General features: G+C 40.2%; 1 protein-coding gene across 4 annotated transcripts in view; it reads right to left on the bottom strand.

Annotated features, from left to right (window-relative positions):
• Positions 1 to 18,002, bottom strand: part of arhgap32b (Rho GTPase activating protein 32b) — an 88,585-nt gene that overhangs the window by 22,176 nt on the left and 48,407 nt on the right. For 2 of the 4 annotated variants that reach the window (XM_008428365.3, XM_008428364.3), the window contains exons 6-13: positions 9,270 to 9,356; positions 7,733 to 7,870; positions 6,449 to 6,541; positions 5,153 to 5,275; positions 4,624 to 4,701; positions 3,464 to 3,545; positions 1,785 to 1,835; positions 1,397 to 1,471 (exon numbers count right to left, since the gene is read on the bottom strand). In XM_008428365.3, the coding sequence (XP_008426587.2) occupies positions 1,397 to 1,471; positions 1,785 to 1,835; positions 3,464 to 3,545; positions 4,624 to 4,701; positions 5,153 to 5,275; positions 6,449 to 6,541; positions 7,733 to 7,870; positions 9,270 to 9,356 (727 nt within the window). The remainder of the gene's footprint in view (positions 1 to 1,396; positions 1,472 to 1,784; positions 1,836 to 3,463; positions 3,546 to 4,623; positions 4,702 to 5,152; positions 5,276 to 6,448; positions 6,542 to 7,732; positions 7,871 to 9,269; positions 9,357 to 18,002) is intronic. The other 2 variants (XM_008428366.3, XM_008428367.3) reach the window with 2 other exon arrangements.

The following is an 18,002-nucleotide window of genomic DNA, read 5'->3' on the forward strand; positions in this document are numbered from 1 at the left end:
CTTTCTGGTTTCGAACTGACGTAAAACAAAACAAAACAAAAGAAGAAAAAGCTTCATTTCTACTGTTCGGGGCTGGAGAGTCTAATCCCAGGTTTCAGAGCAAAGCAACCCCAGCATCCAGAATAAAGGATCAGCAGCCTTGAGCTTGCATGGTCTTGATTTTAACTGAGACGGTTGCACGCTAACAGTTTCCATCCAGCATTGGTTGGTGGCGGGGGAGAGTGGGTCCAGGCAGAGCGGGGAGATTTTTCCAGTAGCATGTGGTTCCCTGCAGGAATGTGCTCTTTCAGTCGCCATGGAGAGGGAGACAGAGACTCCAACTCCTGCAGGACAAAGCCTCAACGTCGCTCGGATGGGTTTACAGGGCCCTTCATTGTGAACGGATTAAATAAATCAAGACTGGTGGAGGGTTAGCACCATGGCATTCCTGTAGCGGCCTTTCACCTTTAACCAGACACACACAGATGGCCCTCATCACCCCCCACCCCCCACCCCCCACGCACGCACGCACGCACGCACGCACGCACGCACCTTTAACGTTTTTAAGCAGAAACACACACACACACACACACACACACACCCCCAGCAGCTCTGTGTGGTTCTCCAGGATCAGAATTCACATTCTCATCACTTATTTACTCCGGTCCTGTTCCCTGCTTACAAATGTTCCTCCCATCATTTGAAGAGTTACACCAAAGAATACTTTTTTTCTTCTTCTTTAACTTGGGTTCAGATTTGTTAGATTAATGTGCATATTATGCATGCACTTTGCACACAAGGGCAGAGCTTGCCATAAATCAGCAGGTGTGTAAAAGCCAAGGATGCAAACTTAGGAAGATCAACAATAAATGGACACTTCCAGGATGTAAAAGGATTGAGAGAAGAAAGCTAAAGCCAAGTTCCGTTCCTCATTCCTTGTGACATCAGGATATTCCTTCACCACAAGGAACAGAAAGGTGAGCATTACCACAAGCTGTGCGTTGTACAAACAAGTTAAAGTCCTAATAGTTGCTCCTCATCCCAGAGAGACTCGCATTTCTGCTTAAAAACGTTCAACTTCTACCCACAATCCAGCGTTATTTGGTGATGAAAGAGAAAGAAAGAAAGAAAAACAAACAAAACATAGGAAGAAAGAAAAAGAAAACAAAGGGAAAAGTTGCGGGTGTGCTGCTATTTATTTTCATGTTCTCTTCAAATAAAACACATCAAAAGACCACAAAACCTTCCCGTAAGTGAAGAGTTGAGCCCAAACCCAGTTTAGATACCGCAACCAATAAGAATGTTAAGAGACACACAGTGCAAACACTCAGGAAGAAGGAGTTAGTTCTTTTTTGTGTGTGTGTGTGTTGCTGTTAGGAGGTGGTGGGACAACACACTGGAAAGGGGTTTGGTCTACCTGAACTTAGGTTGTAGTGGTTTAGCGGGTCGGCCACCCATGCACTGTCCGGCATTACACTCTCCATCTCCAAGTCTGCATGCAATCCCATGGACGGATGGACCAACAGACATTTGGATGGATGAATGGATGGATGGATGCATGGTTGGATGATGGAGGCATGAGAGAATCAGAGGGAGAAAAGCACTGTAAGTCAGATAACAAACCAGCCGTGTACGTTTTCGTGTGTACGAAGGAAAAACTAGCTGGATCTAACGAGTGAAGAAGCTGCACTGGAATCTGATCTGAATTTTTAAATAAAAATCATTTTTAACAACTGTGTTTATATGCAGGTGAGTGAAGGTGAATATTCAGACAGGCAGGTGAGGTGTGTATACCAACAACGCACAGGGGGGGAAGAGACTCCATGAAGCAGGCTGCAGGCCAGAGGAGGGGGAGGCTGAGGCAGAGGAGTCACAGTCAAAGGCAGCAAATTAAGGCATGCTCAAAACAAACCAGCAAACATTATAAACAATGCAGTGAAGCAGTGTTGAGCAAACAGTGCGTCATTCAACACATCAGAGGGTGCTTTAACACTTAATCTGCTTTAATCTGCAGTAAGATGTTCATTTAGGTACAGCAGAGTAGGAGGGTCAGACTAAGAGAGTCATAAAATTACCAAAAAAAAAGTTGTTTTAATGAGAGCAATGCTTCAAGATCTGAGGTGACCAATTTGTCTGGTTCGCGGTTCTTCCTTCGAAATGGAAAGTTGTTTCAAAAACTACTGTTGCTGATAAAGATTATGTCCTAAAACAGCACTAAAGATGCTGAACATTCCTTAATCTTCAATTGTTTTTTGTGCAGAAGTTTTAGAATTACTACTTCATTCAAATATAACAACTTCATTGTCAAATGACTTTTTTCTTGTATCATTACGACTTTATCCTGGTAATATGACTTAATTTTCATATTATGTCAACTTTATTCTCCTATTTGACTTTTTTTCCCTCGTAATATGACTTTTTTACTTGTGTTACAACTTTTTCTCATATTATCACCACTATTCTGGTAATGTTATGACTATTAGGGTTAGGGTTAGGGTTAGAATCATGACTTTTCTGTCATTATTACGACTTTTTTCTTGTATTACATTTTTCTTGTATTACATTTTTCTTGCATTCTTACAAAATTTTTCTTGTATTATTATTACAAAATTTTTCTTTTATTATTATGACATTTTTCTCATTCTTACGGCTTTACTCTCATAATGAGCTTATTCATTATGATAATAATACTCTGTTGTATATAGGACATGTTATGGCTCAAAAAAAAAAAGAACAGAAAAATGAAAGCAACTTTTAAGGTATGCAAATGATGCAACTGACCTACGACTATTTTATGGCAAAACAGATGCAAAAATCAAAACAGGCCCTGAAACATTGAAAAGCAGGAAGTGGGCAAGCAGGAACCCAACATGAGACAGAGGGGAGCTGTGGATGTGCAGGCCGACAGCTAAGAAGCAAAGCAGCAGTCTGGTTTAGTTAGAGTGGATGAGGTTAGTAAAACCAGATAATTTAACCTCTGAGAGCCCCGTTAACCTCTGATGAAATTCCTACATCCTCATTAGCTGTGGAACTTGGAGTGTTTTCATTTCCATTTCATCATTCCCTAATGTCTTAGAGGGTCTGTGGTGGTTTGGATTCAGTCACCCACCATAAAGCCCAGTGGATGGTTGTGACAGTGAGTCACAGTCATGGATTTGGAAGGAAGGAGGCAGATTTATAAAACACACTGCGCTTTGATCATGAATGGGTTTTGCATTTTGATGGCGCTCTTCCATTTTAGGACGATCTAATGCTCAACAGCTGCAGCTGATGTTGGGGTGAGGGAGGGTGTGCCAAGGACAGCGAGTCTGTTTGTTCCAGACACAACGATCTGCACGGATTTCCTACATCTGAGTCAGTCTGGTGTGATAAGACGGCTGTTTATGATCTATAATGTCGTCAACAGAGATCGATTATTATTAAGGAAACCTCAAGCCCACCCTGAAGCCCCCAGTCCAGAATGGATGCAGAGCGCCGGCAGTACCTGGCTTTGGCACAGAGTTGGTCATGGACTGTGGAACTTTATCGTTTATGAGCTCCACACACTCGCTGGGAAAGAAGCCGACCTAAAGGGAGGGAAGCGAAGAGAGAGCTGGAGTTAGTTAGAGGACACAAGGACTGGAAACACGAGAACTCGTTTCATCTGCAGCTCGTCTCTTTCAATCAGTTATCGACCATTACTCTGGTAATCTGCAGGTTTGTACGTTTAGCTTGCAGAGTGTTACACGGCTACGGTAAACATATAACATTATAATGATTCGGTGCAAAAGAAGACATACTGTTAGCAGTTGCTTCCCTTCAATCATCTGTCTTCATTAGTTTTTTTTTTAACTAATGAAGTTCAAAAAAACTTAATTAGATCCAGATTTTAAAGATATATTTTTACATAAGAGAAAAGATGATCAAAACAACAGAAATTTCAGCTTGACCGGCTCTGACCAGTGAGCTGCAGGAAGGGTGGAAAAAACATTTTGAATGCTGCTCTTAAGTATTGTGTTGTTGATAGGGGCAGGGATTTATTGCATTGTTTATCATTTATCATGATAAAACATTGTTTCATAAGAATTTTGATTTATCGCCGTTACAATGAATTCCAATAGTTTAAAATCCATGATCCATGACGGCACCAATGAATGTCAATAAATGTGACAATATAATTAAATGCAGTTACTGTCAGCTGTTTGGTGATACAAATCACATTTTCTTTATGTGACTGGTGTCCTAAAGAATATGACAAAAAAAGAGCAAAAAACAAAGAGAAGCAGAACAAAGAAATTGATCTTATCGTCACTTTTCACATTTTCGGAATAGATTTGTTAAACTGCAGGTGTGACTATCTAGTCAATAATGCAGCAGGTCATTGCTCATGTAAGTCATGCCTGAGTAACACCAGTTTCAGATCTGAACTGAAAGCTTGGTAATAATGCGTTGAGTGTCACAGGAGAGGCAGGTGCACCGGTAATCTCTGCAAAGCCTCACACAAGGCGGATTTGTTTCTTGCTTTGTTTTTTTTTTCATCAAAAATTTACTTTGAAACGCAATGCTTCTTTCTCGTCTCCTAAAATCCTCAAGCTGTCACGCCTGAGGCTCAGACTGAAAGTGAAGGTGGATTCTTTTGATTTCTGCCATGTGGCGTGAGAGTACCTGAAAGCCATGCTTGCCCCTCCACCAGGTGGTGTCCTCTTTTGGGGGCATGTCAATCACAGAGACGATGTCCCCAACCTGCATAGAGCAACAGACAAGAAGAGGATCAACACTGTCAACATATAAACATCTTTTCAGTTTCTATTAATGCTTGCTGTCATCAGATGTGGAACTGGTTTACTAATGATATTAGTTGATAAGTGCTGTTTTTTTATTACTTATTTGTTTATTTAATTCATTTACAGTTTGTAATGCATGTTACATACTGACAAACAAAAACTTTTAAATGAAGAAGAGTAGTTTCAAGAAAATTATTTTACCACTTCTCTCAATCAATTCACTGCACCATAACCAACTAAACATCAACCAACCATCCATACGGATACACCTTTAAACACAAAACAGGAAATGCTTATACAAATAATAAAGAAAAATAAATAAATAATAATAATAATAATAATAATAATAATAATAATAATAATAAAGAAAAAAAACAAACTGTTGGTTTACTAATTTTTATGATCATCACCTCAAATGACAGCTCATCTGAGGCCTGAGCGATGTAGCGCTTAATGACGTGAGCTGCAGCGATGGCCGGGACGTTGATGGAGGACTCTTCATGAACCAGCAGATGATTCCCCTTATTATCCACCTGGTCAACACGCACGCACACACACGCACGCACGCACGCACACACAATAAATATCATTAACAGCATCAATGCACAACTAATAGATCACTATAAGAAATGTCTCCACAGTTTTTAGTTTGGACATATTTACAAAAGCAGCAATCATGCTTAAGTTTTATTTCATCTTGTTAAATAAAGTCACTCCAGAGAAATGTAAAGTTACCAGACTCAGACCATTGTAAGGTTCCACTTACGGAAAAAAGCTGCTTTGGAAAAATGTATTAAGTGCAAACTTTATAATTTCACTGTATATAAAAATGAGGCATTTCAAAGTCAAACAAAAATAATGGACAAATGTTTTATTCTATGGCCTGCCAAAATTAAAATTTATGCTCACTTTAACATTTACAGTTCACTAGATCATCAGGGATATCAACTTCTGGGCCAAATCCTAACAGATAGTGAACCTGGTTTCCGTTTCTCCATCTACTTTTTAAAAACTGATCCCAGCTACTCAATGAGGTTATGAGATCTGAAGAGTTTCCTGACCACTGCCGAAAAATCAGTCTTCTCATCTTTGAGACGCTTCCTTCAGACTGCAGCATACTTTGATCACCAACCTGTGCTTGAAATGGTGGAAAAAGTAGCTATTGAACAATGTTTTGATCCCACTCATTTTTTCCTGGCAGAATTAAGTAGAACTACCTTGCAGGGAAACTACACCATCTGTTTTTTTCTGTTGATAAAACTATTTTCCAGATCTCCAAAACAATCAGAAGGCAAATTTATTGGAGTAACTAACTTCCTCTGGTGCTTTTTGCAGATTTGCAGCCTGCAAATCTGAATTAAATCCTGTTGTTCACAGACATAAATGGCTCCTGGTGTTTCCTGGTTCACCCTGAAAGCTGATACCTCCCATGATAAAAACAATTTTATGAAGTGGCACATTCTTAGAGATCGAGCACTTCCATGTGATTTCAAAAAGACTTCCTCAGCTTTACGTTGGCGAAGGACTGACCCTTATATGAAAGCGATATACAGGTACACAGAATTTTCTCTTTGTAATGAATAAATAAGAGCCTAATCCTTGTTAGATTGACACCACACGAACCAAAGCTGAAAGGTTTTGGCCGTGACTAGAATAACATTTCAGAAACAAAATTAAGGTAAACCTTTAAGACAGAGCAGAGTTACCTCCATCCATGTGAGGGCGGGGCCACAGTTAATCTTGTTGTCAGCGATGGCCGAGAGTCGGGAGAGGTACGCCAACAACATCTGGGAAACCGACTGGAGATGGAAGATAACAGCCCATTACTCCACCGTCCCCGTCATCTGGTAACTACGACTACTGTGTGATAAACACTTTAACTGAAATGGGTGAGCTGCTACCTGAGAAGGTGCTTCCTTTCAATAAGAGACTACATCTGCAGCAAACTGTTGGCCCTACAGGTCTCTAACCAGAAGGTTGTGAAGTTGCGTTCGCAACCATTAATGCAGATTCAAACTTTTAATGCAAAGTTGCTCTAAAAGTTGCATTGAAAGTCTATTAAAAGTGCCAACTTTGCATTAAATTATCATAATTTACAAAGTCAAGGAAAGTTGGCACTTTTAATGCAACTTTTAAAGCAACTTTGTATTAAAAGTGTCATTACTTACCGAATGACACTTCATGGCAACTGTCATAAACATTCATAAAGACTTCTTTATGTTCATGACAGATGTTATGTCATGTTTATGACAATGTCATGTCAGTCTTAAGCACACTTCTTCAAATAAAGTGCTACCAAGTTTTTGAAGTAACACGTGAACATGTGTTGTAAGAGAGATTTTATATCCTATTTATAATCTGTAAATCTTTATTATGAAGGTGAAGGCTCACCCACTGCTTGTCTCGGTTTTTAAAAAGCACTCAGTAATTCCTAACCAAGTCATTTCAGTAATCTCCTCAGATTAGTTTGCTTCTAGTGAACCATTAAGGAAGAAGCATCTGTGCAATAAAATTTACAGCAATAAATAATGAAGACGTGGCCAACATGAAGACAGGAGAAACAGGTGTTAATGTAGTCATTACAAAGGATAAAAAACAACACTTCTTGATTAATTCAGAACATTAACAGCTATTAATATCTTTCTAGTATTTTTCTTTGAGCAGAAATTCCTTTTTATATTTCTGTTTTATATTATCTTAAATAGCACAAAGCAACTTTGGCAGGTTTTACAGCTGAATTAAATCTTAAAAGATAATTGTCAGCGAACGACAAAGCTTTAATCTGACTCAAAGTGGAGCTGAAATGGATGAAGAAAAATTAAGAACTGGTGAGAGTATGAAGGTATAAAAGAGTTAGAGTTGAACTTTCACCTTCATTTTAATTGGAGAAAGTGGGCTCTGACATGGAGTCGCTCATTTCCTAACCTGAACACCCGTCTTATTTTTCTACATCACAACACCGAACAGAAAGATGGATCAGACGAGCTCACCTCTGATTGGTCAGTCAGACTGTCCAATCGGGGCAGCTCAGGTAGCTGGGAGAAGCGCCGGTCATAGATGCAGAGATGCAGGTGTTTGTCCAGAACACGGAAATCCTCATAGCTGCGCTTCACAATCCAGCTCCGGCCCTTCAGGAACAGAACACACACACATATGCACGCACACACAGCGGTCAGATCCACTGGCTGCTTCCAGAGCTAACTGCTCGTTCTTATGCTAATGAAGATGATGCATGCCGTTACAAGACGCCAGGAAAAACACAGTCAAGGCAAAATCTGCGTTCAACAATATTTTGTGTTTCAGGATCTAAATAATCTGTTCACAATAACTGTAACTGTGACCTCTGGTCTCAAATTGTTGCACACTGTGTGTGAAGTGGCTCCTAACTCCAGCTGTGATTCTGCCTCAAACTCTTGAACTGACTTTGCAACCTAACGTCAAGGTTGCAGTTGTAGTTATTGCTGGTGTACCTTTAGCCACTACACTTTTTCCTTCCACCTGATTTTCCACTAACATTCTTGTAAAAAGCATTTTTAACTCGATCCTATGGAATATTTAGCTTTTACTGAGAAAAAAGGGTTTTCATTGGCTTTGACAATTATCTAAATAATCAAAGATTTTTTTTTTAAAAACCCCAGAGTTCCTTCCTCTAATCCTCTCCATTCAGTTTAACCCATTTCTAGTCAAAAACAAAACCAGGATTTCAGAGATTTGTTCTGTTTGATCCTGTCAAAGAACCCCAAACCCCCATGGAGGCAAACTAGAGGTAGAAAATGTCCTCTGCTTTGATTTGCTAAAGAAGGATGTATTTGAAGTGAAGCCAGAACTTGTGGGACGGGAGCTGCAGAACGCAGCTCAGCCGACTGATCCTGGTGCAGTTTTAAAAAAATGCTGGCAGGGAGAGACGCCACAGGGAGGACTCTGTGGGCTTTTCTGCTCCACTTTCAGACGGCGCCCTTGCTTACTCCTCCTTTTTTTGGGTTTGTGGCACTCAACCCGTCTTCCTCTATTGAGGAATCAGAGTGCTCGACTCGAGGCCATGTTTATGCAGGAGGTTTTTTCCCCTTTTCCAAATAGAACCGGGGCAGATTTACAGGTTTTCCGACGGCTGCAAGGATTTGAATAAATAAGGAAGGACATCTTATACCTGAACAGAATGTGATGACGATCAGTAGCTGAATAATGTGCAAAACATGGTCGATATTCTGCTAATGTCAAAATCACACTATTTAGCTATTTCTGTGTTTCCAATTAAGAAACGCAATTAAAATCACACGTGAATAAGTTTGTTCATTAGAAAACATAATCGTCCAACTTCTTCCCGCCGCCGCCGCCGTCTTCTTCGTGGTTTGCACCAGCGGCAACCAAATAAGGTTGTTGATCATGTGATTTGTGTAGAGCTGCATCACGGTTTGTCATCGAAAACCGAGAATTAATTCGAATCTTTGTGTTTTTATTATTCATTTTGGAAACGTCAAATTGTGCAATCCAGTGGAAGCACAGCTAGCGTCAGGTCTGCAGTCTTACCTGGCAGTAGATATGAACCAAGTACACCAGCTCTTTGGACTCGTAACCGTTCCGTGTCACTTCACACTGCTCTTCTCCCAGGGTCAGCTGAAAGATCAGACAAGCACACTGGTAGGAAATGTTACATATCTCCATCTGAACAATAAAGATTCAGATCACAAGAACTGGATTAATTTAGAGCCACACAATGTTTAACAGATCTGAGACTACAAACCTGGATTTAACAGATATGCAGAATGCAGTAAATGATCTAATTACAGTGTTTGTGACGGTACTTCGGTTTATCTGGTAAAAAAGTACCTGCTGATCTCAGGATATGCCACTACAGGTTGAAGACTACACTGATCTTTAGACTCTACTTAAACAGTTTGGTCTCAGTTTGTCATCAGGTTTCTGATCTTTAAAAAGCCTGACCTGCCAATACCGATGTTTTTTGTCTGAAAAGTTGATAAATATATAAATAAAGTCAGTCGGGTGGCAACAGTGTGGTGACTACTGCTAACCGCGCACGTTCAGATGTAACCAGGGTCGTCTGTCAGTCAGCTCTTTCTGACTGCAGGTAAAAAGGGACAATAGCTGCGTTTCCATTACAAATGTGAGCAAAACCTTTTCAATATTCTGCTCAAGTGTAAAAAACTAAATTTCCCGATTGCTGTGTTTCCATTAAATAAGAAATTCACTTAAAACCAAAACATGATAAGTTTGCTAAGTCATTAAAAACCATGGCAGCGATGGATGTAAACATGAAATATTTTAATATTTCAGCCACGCCAATCTACCCAAATTAAAAAAATCTGGGCTGATTTATTGTTACCACAAAACATAAAAATACCTGTCAGGAGTTTCCTCCTGGTAGAATGGTTTAGTGGAGTCACATGACCAAATTATGGCCATTTTCTAGCGGATTCTAGAAAATGGCTCCAAATCTTAAAACCAGTTGATATGGTGGTAACAGATCGACTGCCAGATGGCTCTACTTTGTGCACAAAAGAGTTGGGTAGGAAATTTCAAAATAATGTTTTAAACTATTCTAATTGGTAATGTGTGAGTGAAGGGCAAATTTTAGACAATTTTTCTAAACAAGAAAACTTTGAAGGGTAACTGTGTGGTCAGTAGGAAGTCTGTGAGTTTGATCCCACTTGGCCGTCCTGCGTCCAGCAGTTTGTTGGCAGGACACTGAGCCTCATGTTGTCCCCCATTCTGCTGGAGGATGTTCATCATTTTGCCTCTTTGCCCTTTCTAGTTTGAATTATTTTGTACTTTCACACCAGACAAAACATCCTAAAGCCATATGGTGGCAGGACGTTTCAGACCAACTCGCACCGCTCTGCAAAACCAATCATTTAAATTGAGTAAATTGAGACGCAACTGTGTAGTCATAAGGTGTCGTATTTAAAAAGAAAACACACACACACATATATATATATATATATATATACACACATACTCATAATGAATGTAAATGGGGCTTAAAACAAAGTTTTGAGAAAAAAATACAGTTTAATAAAATGGTGAAATTGGAGCATTTCTGTGGCTAATTACAACTTTATTCATATATGAAAACTACATGATGAAATAAACTAACACAAAGTGCTTGAAGTACAGGGGGATGAAATGGATAAAAATGTTTGAAATGAAAGCACATATTGGTGAGGGGCTGCACTGACCCAGATCCTCTGCATGTCAGAGTGTGTGTGTGTGTGTGTGTGTGTGTGTGTGTGTGTGTGTGTGTGTGTGTGTGTGTGTGTGTGTGTGTGTGTGTGTGTGTGTGTGTGTGAAAGGCTGCATGTGACTGGTAGTGTGAAAGCACTGACTGGTCAGTAAGACTGGACAAGCTGCAGCTAAATGCAGTCCATTTACTATTAACGTGTGAATCTGTGTTTGTGTGTGTTGGGGGTAGAAGCGGGAGGGGTTCCAAAGTGAGTGAAGGAAAAAGACATCTGTGTGTTTGTGCTCCCATCTGAGCAAACCTCAATCAGTCGCAGTTGTCTCTGGTAGATATACAGTGAATAGAGCCTTCACATGGCAACAATGTCCTTTCTGTGGTCGTTTCTCTGCTTTCTGACAACATAGATGACAGCAACGAGCCGATTATCTCGGTTTTACATACATGACTGAAAAGTCTTCCTGTTTTCAGAGAAAATAGTGAAGCAACAATAAAAATGGACCAATAGTTGGAGGCATTTAAGAGGAGTAGACCACATCTTTCCTGAATTTCATCAGAATGAATGTTGGGTTTGAATGGAAATAAAGAGTAGAAGTCATTGCGATGTGGAGATGTTGCTATGGATCCACCTAAACATCATGTCCCAAATGGACCAATCCAAGGACAAATACAAGACTGTTATACCTAGATACACAGAAAATAAAAGTTAAAAAGCATAAAAAGAGCATCCAAGACCTCAAGTGACAACCAATAGCTTATATTTGGGGTCCTGTCACCCATGTAAAGATCTCCACAGACCCAACACTGGACCAGTCCTAAAGTTGGTCCTCTGTGTTACCCTCTTGGACACCCTATGCTATGTCCTGTGGCAAATAATTGGACATCATATGCCAATTATTTGTCAAGCTGGTTGTTTTTAGCTTGACAACCAGAAGCTGAAAAAATATCTTCCTCCACTCGGTAAAAGTCTCACAGGTGATACCAGGTTGCCAAAAACCATCATTCTTCAGTGTGAACATTGTGGACAAGATATTGGGTCCAGAAATGCTGGCAGAGAGGCTCCAGAATTATTTCACCTTTAACCCCTTTCAGACAATGCTTCCACCATAAACATGAACTGTACATCGTTTGAAGCTGACCTGCAGAGATCGATGAGGCTAGCGGCTAACAAAGTAGCATTCCTCCACCAAGGGATCTTCCATAAGGTATAAACCCCACAGTGCATGTGTCCATATCTCAATGCAGGCAGGCTGTCTGAATGGATTCAAGGTTTTAACTATGAGCGACGATGCTGTGGGTCATCTTCAGCAACAGATTCTGCTGATAAAAATATTTCTCCAAACAGATGGACAACTAGGGGGTCGATACAAGGCCTTGGTTCTGAGCTGCTGTTCTCCGTTTGATTTGTGCCACATTACCACACCCCTCCCTCTGCAGTCCTGCATGACATTTTACAACTCAATGTTCAGGTCATTCACACAGAATCATAAGCAAGTGTAGATCACAGAGTAAAAGGATGATCTGAAACAGGCTTTTGTATTAAAAGATTAATAAAACCGTGTTTTATAGCATCTTTGCTTTCACAAAGGGAACACCGCAGTCCGTAAATAATGACTGCTTACAACAAAAAGACCTGGGGCTGTCCTTAAATCTTACATTTAAAAAAAAGCCAGGTTTGGCAGGTTAACGCTCTACAAAAACTAACTGACAGAGATCATAAAACACCCACAAAAAATTGGTATTAGTGCATGTTTGGCTCATTCTTTATGAACCACCTATGGAAAAGCTTCATGCTGCCTCAACAGCCTAACAGAGAAAGATCAGAAGCATTTTGAACATCATCTCATTGATTTTTAGGTCAACTATGTATTATAGGAGATTTTGAAAGCAGAAACTTCAGGGGAAAAATAATTCAGAAGTACTATTTTAATAATCCAAAATGCAAAATCTGACTTCTAATCTCCGGTACATCAAAGTATTTACACAGAGAGAAACATGAACAACAAATCAACTATTTTGCCAACAAGCTCAATCTCTTTTTCCAATGGAGGCTGACAGGACTGTTTCCCACCAATAAATAAGTCAACCATCTATCCAACTCTGCAAATTACAGTAGATACCGCTGAACTCAAGGCAAACACCCATCTAACTCCAGGTCTTGTATTTTCATCTGCTGAAAAAGCATTAAGAGAGATTTTTGTAAGGAAGCCTACGGAAATGTCCTGCTGCTTCGAAGCTCCTAATTACCTCCATTGTTCGTAAATGGAAGACATTTGGAACCACCAGGATAATTCCTAAACTAAACTCAGCAAATAGGGAAGAAAGGTCTTAATGAGGGAAGTGACCATTAACCCAATGGTCATTCTGTTAGAGCTCCACAATTGCTCTGTGGAGTGACTTTACCAAAAGACAGCTGCAGGACTCTCAAATCATTAGGATTAAAATTCTCCGGTCTGATAAAACAAATGCTGAACTCTCTGGCATCAATGCCATGTGCCATGTTCAGAAGAAATCTGCCTCCAGCATCAGTCAGGTGTTTAGACATTTTATCAGAGGAAGCACCGGCATGCCAGATTTTAAAAAGGAAGCCATTTATGACATGTCGGCATTCCATTCAGGCTGCTACTTGATTAGCAAGCTAACAGAGGATAAGGCCACAAAGCTGATGTTTTATCTTCTGACCTTTCAACATCAGTCTGTCTCAGAAAACTTTGGATTTGGAAATGTTCGAGTCTTTTGGCAATCTTACAGTTAAAGCTAAGGTCTTCAGTCTGTGGGGAGTTACTAAAGTTAACATGCCAACTGCTAGCATAAGATGCTAACCTTTCATCCTTGTTTCTCTCTACATTACCAGAAACGGTAAACCTGATTTTTTTGATGCTCAATATAAATAATAATGTTAGAAAAAAAAAAAAACAATTTCACCGTTATTTATTTGTTAAAGGATCAACTGAAAACCAGCAGGTTAAAACTGGACATCAATACTGAGCAGCTTTAGTTACGAAATGCTAATATAATTACTGTATTTTCCGCACTATAAGGCGCACCAGGTTATAAGGCGCACCTTCAATGAATGGCCTATTTTAAAACTTTTTTCATATATATAAGGCGCACCGCATTACAAGGTGCATAGAATAGACGCTACAGTAGAGGCTGGAGTTACGTTATGTATCCACTAGATGGAGCTGCACTAACGGGAATGTCAACAAAACAGTCCGACTCCGGTCGGCGAGGAGAGCCTTCGTGACTGGGCCGGGGCGTGGCCGGACGATGGTCACCCTTCTCCGTTCGCGCACAGCATGTTCGTGGATTATCAGGTCGGTAGGTAGATAGGTCAGTCAAACTTTATTAACAAACCAGCATGTTGACAACTATCCCAGCATGCACCGTGCGCTTCTTCTACGGGCGAAAATGAAGTCAGTGGCTGCTTACCGTAGTTGCTAGACCTGTTGTGGCTCAATATTGGTCCATATATAAGGTGCACTGGATTATAAGGCGCACTGTCGGCTTTTGAGGAAATTTAAGGTTTTTAGGTGTGCCTTATAGTGCGGAAAATACTGTATCACAAGAAAAACAGCAAACAAAATAAAAGACAGAAAATGTGGTTTTCAAAAATAACTGTCTAGAGACAATTAGAATACCCAATGACTAATTCTGAAACATTTAGAAAGGCTAATTGCTAGCTCAGCTCATCTGAGTTGGCCACTGTGGACTTCTGTAGTTCAAGTTGCACATCTGGAAACAGAATTACGAAGGACATAAATCACCACAAACCTCTTTGGATTCACAAAAACTTCACATCCATGTTGCTTTCTCAGGAAATTCTCTGGTAACGTAGAGAGAAAATACCTCGTACCCTCCAATCTTTTCATCAATGTTTACATTTCTAGAAGAAACTGTCAAGTATAGTAGAAATCTTAGCCAAGTTCATAAATAGTGATGAAGAACAATTCAGACCGGTCAAAGTGTTAAGTTGTTTTAAAACTACACACAGCTAAATGTTTATTATTCTGTTGAGCAAAGATCTTCAGAATGCCACCATATTTCTCCACCTCACAGTTTTACACTTTTTTTAGCCACACAGATAAGAGAGGAAACTGAATTGCATCAGACTAGTGTAATAAGAAAAGAATTTGGATTTTTCTGGTGTGATCTTTAGTGAAAGAAAAAAAAAAAGCCAAGCAGTTCCTCCACTTTCTGCAGTAGGACGACAATCTGCATGAAGAACCAAAGGGCAAAGCCACAAACACAAACATCTGCCACACTTACTGCGGGTCGAGTCAGATTGCACTCCTAGCGGGTGTTCGTTCCCTTCAAAGTCGACACTTTCACACTTGGTTTGATCGCTCTGATCGCTCCAGCACCTGTCCCCAGCACCATTCCCACTGAGTCTTTCTCTACAGACGGGACGGACATGAAGGAGCCTCGTTTTCTCCGCAGCAGGGTCCGGCTGTCAGCTCTGCGCCCTCTTTCCCGTTACAGCACAGGCTCTCCTAGCGTGCGATTCAGAGACAACAATATCACCAGCAGCTGGTGTTGGAGGGCGACCGGTGGTGGAGCGGTTTGCTGGATTCCTCAGTGGGACAGCTTTCATCTACTCCATTTTCCCCTCTTTTCCATCCAACCATTGTGATACCCCATCCTCATTTTTATTTTCTTTTTCTTTAAACGTTCACCTTCTAGCTGGCGTCCTCTCTCTGACGGCTCGCACCCAGCACAAGTTTGACACCTAATCTGCTCAGCAGCAGCAAAGAAGAGGCTACACGTAATCAAGATGGGAAAAAAAAGGAAAAGAAAAGATGTTTTCGTTTAGTTTTGTTCTCGGCTGACCTGACCGTCTGCTTTTTGTGTCCCTCTGCCACATGCAATTCACTCGCTTTTTCTTTCTCCCCCCCTCCGTCTTTGACATGCTTGCTAACCCCTCCCCCTTCCCCCCTTCAACCCTTCTCCGGTTTGTGTGTTTGCAGGACAAAGAACGATGGAGGGAGAGAAAGAGAGAGATTCCAAAAAGAAGCAGAGGACATGAAGGGAGGGGGTGCTTTCTGCTTTCTGTCCTTCCACATGTGCAGACCAGGGACTACCTTTTTGCGGCACATCCCTACATATTAATAACTGAGACTTTGCCTCAGTTTCAGCTGCTTTTGCAGACTCCAAGAGAGTCTGCTGCAGAAAATAACCACGGCGACATACATCCTCTGAATATATGACCTCGGGAGCCCTTTGCTCCGGTCACAGCCCAACATCTCAACCAATTACAAACAAGATCACAAAGAGCAACTACAGACCTGCAGCTGAACAATCAGCATCATGATATCAGAGCATGTAAAGTAAGCAAAGAACTGCTTGGATGTAATATGCAGTAGATTGTTGGATTTGAGTCTGCATCCTGAATCTCTGCAGTAACGGCACAAACACAGTGAGGCTGAAATGATTAATCGCAATAACTGATTATTGAAATAATCGTCAACTGATTTAGTAATCAACTAATCACCAATGTGCCACTATTTTTATATAATTAATTGTCAGAATAACAGATAGCATTATTGATTACTAAAACTATTTTTGAAGAGCTGATATGGATTTTTAGTTGTTCATAAGATAGCATGTTTTGTCTGGTATGAAAGTACAAAACTCGAGCAGGCAACAGGCAGAGAGGCAAAATGACGAGCATTCTCCAGCAGACTGGTGGACAACATGAAGTACTGGAGGCAGGAAGGAGAGCTGGGATCAAACTCACAGACGGTTCCTTTTCTTATTTAAAATAGGAACTGAATTGTTGGTCTATTTTAATGTATAATACAAAAGAGGCTTGAGTGGCCAATTCTTTGTTTGATTAATCGATTATCAGAGTAATTGATACAATAATCGATTACTTAAATGGATCGTTAGATATATCCCTAGAGTCCACTGAAGGAAGTTTATGTTGGTTTGTTTTGGCAAAGCGATGCAAAGCAATATCCATGTTCTTTGCTCTGTGGTATCAGCCAATATGGGTCGTAGTAAAACAAGATGAAACTGGACCGAAATTGAGAGCCGATATTTATTTCCATGTTGCCGTTTGTTTCTGGAGGGGGAGTGGAGGAGGTAGGTCATGTGGCATTTGTTTATGTCATGTAGCAGTGGCACGGGACAGAATTAGGGCGAGTTTTTTTCAAGATGTCAAAAGGCTAGCGAAATATATATATATATGAAACATTGGTAAATATCACTTAGTAATTAACAGCAATGTTAATACCGGATATCGATAATGGCCCAAATTTTCATATTGCTGCATCCCAACTCTAGATGTAACATTTCTCCTCAGAGCTACGTTACTAAAGAACCAATCTAGAGCTCAAAGTAACAGGCAAATAAAATAGCTGTAACATAGGATGCATGGAAAGCTATTCCCACAAATTCTGATGTCATCATAACTTTACATATTCAGCGAGCGTGTTGAGTCATACAGCGGAGGTGTCAATAATTTATTTATAATCGCATCTTAACCTTCTGAGTCATAATCGAACCAACACAACAAGAGCCTAAAGATTCCCACCGCTAGTTTCCTATTTACTTAGAAACAATGCAAGACAGCAGATCATTTGTTCATGTATTAAAACTGTCAGAGGCTGCTCTTCTCCATCACCATAACTGTATGCCAATATGGATACATACACTGTTTGAGATTCTAAGTCTTGAAGAACACTCTCGGCCATTCACTCTGCAGCTGGCGATTTAAAAGGCAACAGAAAAATGCGAAACAATGAGACAATGTTTAGAAAAAAAACCAAAAGTTCAACTAATCAAGATAAACATTGATAGATTAGGTTACCTAATACATTTTAAGTTCAATACAGAACATATGCTGAGTTTTTATGACAAATGTGTGCAAAGATTTGATATCCCACTATCGTAAAAAAAAAAAAAAAGAAATCGCAATGGTGATGTTTCCATCAAATACTGGGTGTGATTGTGATTAAAATCACACATGAATATCTTTGTTCAAGTCATTAAAACATACAGTACATCCTCCAACAACTTCATGACACCCTCTTCTTCTTTTTCACCTGTAGTAACCATTGGAGTTT

This window comes from Poecilia reticulata, chromosome 14 (genome assembly GCF_904066995.2).
Source record: "Poecilia reticulata chromosome 14, P_reticulata-male-v2, whole genome shotgun sequence".
NCBI classification, from domain to species: domain Eukaryota; kingdom Metazoa; phylum Chordata; class Actinopteri; order Cyprinodontiformes; family Poeciliidae; genus Poecilia; species Poecilia reticulata.